This window comes from Salmo salar, chromosome ssa04, assembly GCF_905237065.1.
Source record: "Salmo salar chromosome ssa04, Ssal_v3.1, whole genome shotgun sequence".
NCBI classification, from domain to species: domain Eukaryota; kingdom Metazoa; phylum Chordata; class Actinopteri; order Salmoniformes; family Salmonidae; genus Salmo; species Salmo salar.
Genome location: NC_059445.1, coordinates 42085423 through 42092246, shown reverse-complemented (window position 1 = coordinate 42092246; position 6824 = coordinate 42085423). Strand labels below are relative to the sequence as shown.

Below are 6824 nucleotides of genomic sequence, written 5' to 3'. Positions count from 1 at the left end.
CCAATTTGGTCAACAACAACAAAATGTTTTGTTTAAAATATATGTAGAAATTGATTGGCATGCGTAAAGTATGGTGTGACTTTTCACATGTCTAGAGCATAGAGTCCAGGGGACGTAAAGTAAAGCGAAACAACAGAAAGTAAAAGTGAGTCACAATATGTAATGGACAGAAGTGATATTGGAGACATTTGGTTAGTGGAGAAAGAAGAATAAAACACGCAGCCTAATAATTGAATGAGCTTTTTGAGTCAACATTACTGATAGAAGTCGCGCCGCCTTATTGATGCTGGTTTTGCATGATTTCCTAATTTGCAAGATGTACCATTCATTGTGGACAGCTACATGACTACTGTATCTCTCAGGTAAATGAAGTCACTCGAGGGCTAAAGATGTGTTAGTTGTCCTCTGTTTAGTTAATAACGAATCTCTTTCAGACTCTGTTGAACTTACTGCTTGACATCTTGTGTTTTGAATTTTCACTACTTAGCTGAGAATTGTTCACACCGTGTTGTTCTGTCTGGTTTGGCAAAGTTAACAGTCAGCTGCTGCTGAAAGTATTAACATAATTCTCCTTTTTGGCATGTGAGGATGTTCTCCTGGATGCATTTGATCTCAGATTTGATATGTTTATGAAAGCTTTGGTACTCTGTACAACTATACAGAGTACAACTGAGACGGCATGGCAGGTCGATTTCAAGTAGGGAAAGGGAAAGTGGGACACCTCATCAATTGTACAACTGAATGCATTCAACTGAAATCTGCTGCAATTTGCTTGTATACCTGTATGCACAGTATGTATAAAGAGTGAAAGTACTGTCCCATGTACTGTATGAACACACACTTGTGTACCCTCCAGGATCATACATGAGGGAATGTCCTGGTCACACTATGGCAGAGAAAACCCTCTCTCTTCTCATTATCATTACAGGCAAGTATAGCTCTTTCCATAAAAACCGAACACAATATGGACAACAATGGATTTACTTTTCAGATACAATGAATGAGGTAGATGTTTGTCAGTATGCAAGACAAATTGTTTTTCCAATAATATAATGCCCACTAATTTCGTTTGCTTACAAATAGCCATGATCAACATGAATTGCTTAGGTAACACTTTATGTGGATAGTCCATCTGTAGACGCTCTACAGACTATCAGCAACATTTCAACTAATTATCTACTAACCCTAACATTAACCTGTATCCTAACCCTAAACTTAACCCTTACCCTAACCCTTACCTTAACCCTTATTGTAAACCCAACCCCAACCTTAACCTTAGCAAACAGTTGCTTATCAACAGATCGCTTGTTGATAGTATGTCCATCTGTAGAGCATTTACAGATGGACTATCCGGACTGTCCAAATAAAGTGTGACCTCAATGATGAGTAATACAATCAGCACACCTCTGTCTTCTTGCAGGAATTGTTCACAACACTATGTCACCATTGCCAGGCAATGCTATCAGGTATGCAAATCCTATGCTTTACAGTATCTTTGGTTTCTATGTTTTATTGCCTTGTATACTCCCATGTCAGTAACTACTTTGTTTAAAAGGTAAATGTACACTTATAAAAGAGGATAATTACACCATTACATTTATCTCAATGGTTTGTCTTCAGGGTGAATGGAAGAGCACATGAACCCTATGTTGACATCAGTGGCACTACCCAACCCACTACAGGTCCAGGAGATCCTGAACCAACAGTATCCTCTGAAATATTAGCTACCACCACATCCATGGACCTGTCTGTATACGCCACTGAAACAGCCTTTACAAAGTCACAACAGGGAGAGTCAAACCCCCCTTCAACAACATTAGGAGCTCCCTCACCTGGGGATGAAATCATGACGGAAACTTCACATGTCCTGGCAACCACTTTTACACAAGCACCTTCCACAAAAGAACCCCCTGCAAGCACGTCTCAAATTGCCCTTGCGACGAAAATGCCTGCCCAATTTGAAATAGCAAATGTAAAGGCCACAGAAACTACAAACAAATTGGAAGAAACTTCATATGAGACAAAAACAACAGAGAGAACAGCCGTAAATTCATTCAAAACATCAGCAACAGGCATCTTGAAAACATTGACCGCAGTTAATAAAGAAAGAGTAACTGCAGCTGCAGAATCATCTGAAAGTTCAGAATTAAAAACATCTGAAATGTCTACAAGTGCATTTGAACCAGTCCGTGTTGATGCTCATGTAAGATCCTCAATTTCAAAAGACATAACTGCACCCACAACTTCTTCTTTGATAACAACACCTACAATCAAATCTGTAATCAAATCAGAAATAGCACCAACATCTGTATATGCTTCAAACTCATCTGGAATGTTAAAAACAACTACATTACAAACCATAGCAACAACTAGTACATTAGGGGGAAAAACGTTTGAGCTGTTAGCCACCTCCCCTGGAAAACCATCTGAAAGAACATTAGAGACGTCAACTATAATGCCAATGTCAACATCTGCTTCTTTGGCGCCAGGCAGCGTTTCTGAGATATTATCTGCAGTTACATCACAAAGGATAACTTTTGCCACAGTCACATTCCTACCTATTGTATCAGTTCCTACACCTGATAGCCCATTGGAAACTAAAGCTATAGCTACGACAGAACGTACAGATGAAAACAATCCTACAGGTGCAACTCCATATGAAACAACTGATATAAACACACCTGAAACATCATCCACAACCCCATCAACTAAACCGAAAACATCATCCACTTATACAGCATTCCCATCAACTGCACCTGAAACATCTGTGAAAGTCACTAAAGAACCTTTTACGACAGACAAACTGTCAACAGTCTACTTTCAAGCATATCAAACCACAACTCCAACTGATACATCAACTAGAACTTCTACAACAAGTGACTCTTCAACTATTACTGTATCTGCAAAACAGTTAACAGTTACAGCAGAAAGGATAACTACATTCCCCCCATCAACCGAACCTAAAACAGCATCCACAGCCACATACACAACAATCCCACACACCGAAACTGAAACATTAACCACAACTACAACATCCATATCAACCAAACCTGAAACATCATCCACAGCCACATACACACCATCCCCATCAACTGAACCTGAAACATCATACACAACTACAACATTCCCATCGACCGAAACTGAATCATCATCCACACCTACATCATCCCTATCAACCGTACCTCAAACATCATTCACGACTACAACATTCCCATCAATTGAAACATCAGCCACAACTACAACATCCATATCACTCAAACCTGAAACATCCTCCACATACACAACATTCCCATCAACCGAACCTGAAACCTCATCCATAACTACAACATCCCTATCGACCGAAACATCATCCACACCTACAACATTCCCATCGACCGAAACTGAAACATCATCCACAACCACAACATCCCTATCAAACGAACCTGAAACATCATCCACAACTACAACATTTCCATCAACTGAAACATCATCCACAACTACAACATCCATATCAACCAAACCTGAAACATCATCCACAGCCATAACATTCCCATCAACTGAACCTGAAACATCATCCACACTTACAACATTCCCATCAACCGTAACTGCAACATCCACATCAACCAAACCTGAAACATCATCCACAGCCACATACACAACATCCCCATCAACTGTACCTGAAACATCATCCACAACTACAACATCCCCATCAACCGAAACTAAAACATCATCCACAATTGCAGCATCCATATCAAACAAACATGAAACATCACCCACCGCCACATACACAACATTCCCATCGACTAAAACTGAAACATCCACAGATACAACATCCATATCAAGCAAACCTGAATCATCATCCACAGCCACATACACAACATTCCCATTGACCGAAATGGAAACATCCTCCAAAACTACAACATTCCCATCAACTGAAACTGAAACATCATCCACAACTACAACATCCATGTCAACCAAACCTGAAACATCATTCACAGCCACATACACAACATCCCCATCAACCAAACCTGAAACACCATCCACAACTACAACATTCCCATCAAACGAAACAGAAACATCCTCTAAAACTTCAACATTCCCATCAGCTGAAACTGAAACATCATCCACAACTACAACATCCATGTCAACCAAACCTGAAACATCATTCACAGCCACATACACACCATCCCCATCAACCAAACCTGAAACATCATCCACAACTACAACATCCATATCAACCAAACCTGAAACATCATACACAACTACAACATTCCTTTCAACCAAACCTGAAACATCATACACAGCCACATACACAACATTCCCATTGACCGAAAATGAAACATCATCCACAACTACAACATTCCCAACAACCATAACTGCAACATCATTCACAACTACATCCCCATTAACCAAACCTGAAACATCATCCACAGCCAGAAGCACATCATCTCCACCAACCGAACCAGAAACAGCATACACAACCACACACATTACTTACCCATCAACCGAAACTGAAACATCATCCACATCCACAACAACCCCATCAACTGAAACATCATCCAAATCCACAACATCCCCATCAACGGAAATTGAAACATCATTCACATCCACAACATACCCATCAACTGAAATTAAAACGTCATCCACATCCACAACAACCGCATCAACCGAACCTGAAACATCATACACATCCACAACAACCCCATCAACCAAAATATCATCCACAACAACCCCATCAACCAAAATATCATCCACAACAACCCCATCAACCGAAACTGAATCATCATCCACAACATCCCCATCAACCGAAACTGAATCATCATCCACAACATCCCCATCAACCGAAACGTCATCCACATCCACAACAACCGCATCAACCGAACCTGAAACATCATACACAACCACATCCACAACAACCCCATCAACCAAAATATCATCCACATCCACAACAACCCCATCAACCAAAATATCATCCACATCCACAACAACCCCATCAACCGAAACTGAATCATCATCCACAACATCCCCATCAACCGAAACTGAATTATCATCCACAACATCCCCATCAACCGAAATTGAAACGTCATCCAAAACAACCGCATCAACCAAACCTGAAACGTCATACACAACCACATACTTGACATCCCCATCAACCGAAACTGAAACATCATCCACATCCACAACATTTGAAACATCATCCACAATTACAACATCCAGATCAACCACACCTGAAACATCATCCACAGCCACAACATTCCCATCGACCGAAACATCATTCACAACTACAACATCCCTATCAACCGAAACTGAAACATCATCCACAACCTCAACATCTCCATTAACCAAACCTGAAACATCATCCACATCCACAACAACCCCATCAACCGAACCATCATACACAACCACATACATGATATCCCCATCAATCGAAACGGAAACATCATCCATAACTACAACATCTGCAGTATCAAAACGTGAAACATCAGTGAACGTCATATCTGAAACATTTACAACAGATGGAACCACAACCACTATCTCAGTAGAAAAACGGTCAACAGCCTCCCTTCAAACATTTAAAACCACAACTGAGACATCAATAACTACACTTGAAACTCCAGTTTCTACACCAAGTGACTCTTCAGCTATTACTGTACCTGCAGCGCTGTCTACAGTTACATCAGGAAGGATATCTACAGCCCCACCAACAGAATCACCATTAGAAACATCCAAAGCTACATTTGAGACATCAATATCAACCATTCCAGTAACTACAGAGATAACCCCCACCGGAATATCAGCTACAATAGAAAGTCGAACAGCAACAACCTCACCTGGAAATGTATTGACAACTAAAATCACATCCTCAATATCTGCTTCAACTACTGAGGGAAAAACAGAAAACCCATCTTCCATCACTCTGGAACCTCCAGCTACAAAAACACGTGTTACATCAACATTTACAGCCTCTTCAGAGAGGCTGAGTATATCAACATCGAGTACCCTCCCAGAAATCACAACTCAGAATTTGACATCTACTTTAACATCTACCTTTTCTGCAACAACTACTTCAAATCACAACATAACTCGGACGACAACAACAAAAAAAACTACAAAACCTGACAGTGTGACGGACAAAGTTGACTCAACCAAACCTAAATCTTCAACGACCACACCTGTGCCAATCCCACCTCCACCCACATCAACTAATGACATCTTTATGACCATTACTTTGATTATCCTATTATTGATTTTGGTTGCTATAACTTTATTAATTTTTATCTTTGATCAAAATCCTTGCAGAGAGAGCTATAATTTATAATATCTTGGACACAAAATGTATTTTTGACTGAAAGGACCTCACTTAGTAGACAATTGCAACCTCGAGAGGGAGAGTAAGAAATCTATCCCGTGTTGATGTCACCTGAAGAGATTTAGTGCCTTTGATCGGGGTATGATAGTAGGTGCCAGGCACATCGGTTTGAGTCAAGAACTGCAACGCTGCTGGGTTTTTCACACAACAGTTTCCCGTGTGAATCAAGAATGGTCCACCACCCAAAGGACATCCAGCCAACTTGACAACTGTGAGAAAGAATTGGAGTCCACATGGGCCAGCATCATCCCTGTGGAATGCTTTCCGACACCTTGTAGTCCATGCCCTGATGAATTGAGGCTGTTCCCAGGGCAAAAGGGAGTGCAACTCAATATTAGGAAGGTGTTCCTAATGTTTTGTACACTGTGTATACACTCTTAGAAAGAAGGGTTCCAAAAGGATTCTTTGGTTGTCCCCATAGGAAAACCCTTTTTGGTTCCAGATATAACCCTTTTGGGTTCCATGTAGAACCTTT

The 6824-nt window shown here is 40.6% G+C and overlaps 1 protein-coding gene across 1 annotated transcript; it reads left to right on the top strand.

Moving 5' to 3' along the window:
- Positions 1-872: 872 nt before the first annotated feature.
- Positions 873-6488, top strand: LOC106603117 (mucin-2-like). The gene is made up of 2 exons (XM_014196368.2): positions 873-1466; positions 1621-6488. The coding sequence occupies exons 1-2, from the start codon at positions 1438-1440 to the stop codon at positions 6296-6298; spliced, it is 4707 nt and encodes a 1568-aa protein (XP_014051843.2). The 5' UTR covers positions 873-1437; the 3' UTR covers positions 6299-6488.
- The last annotated feature ends 336 nt before the right edge of the window (positions 6489-6824 follow it).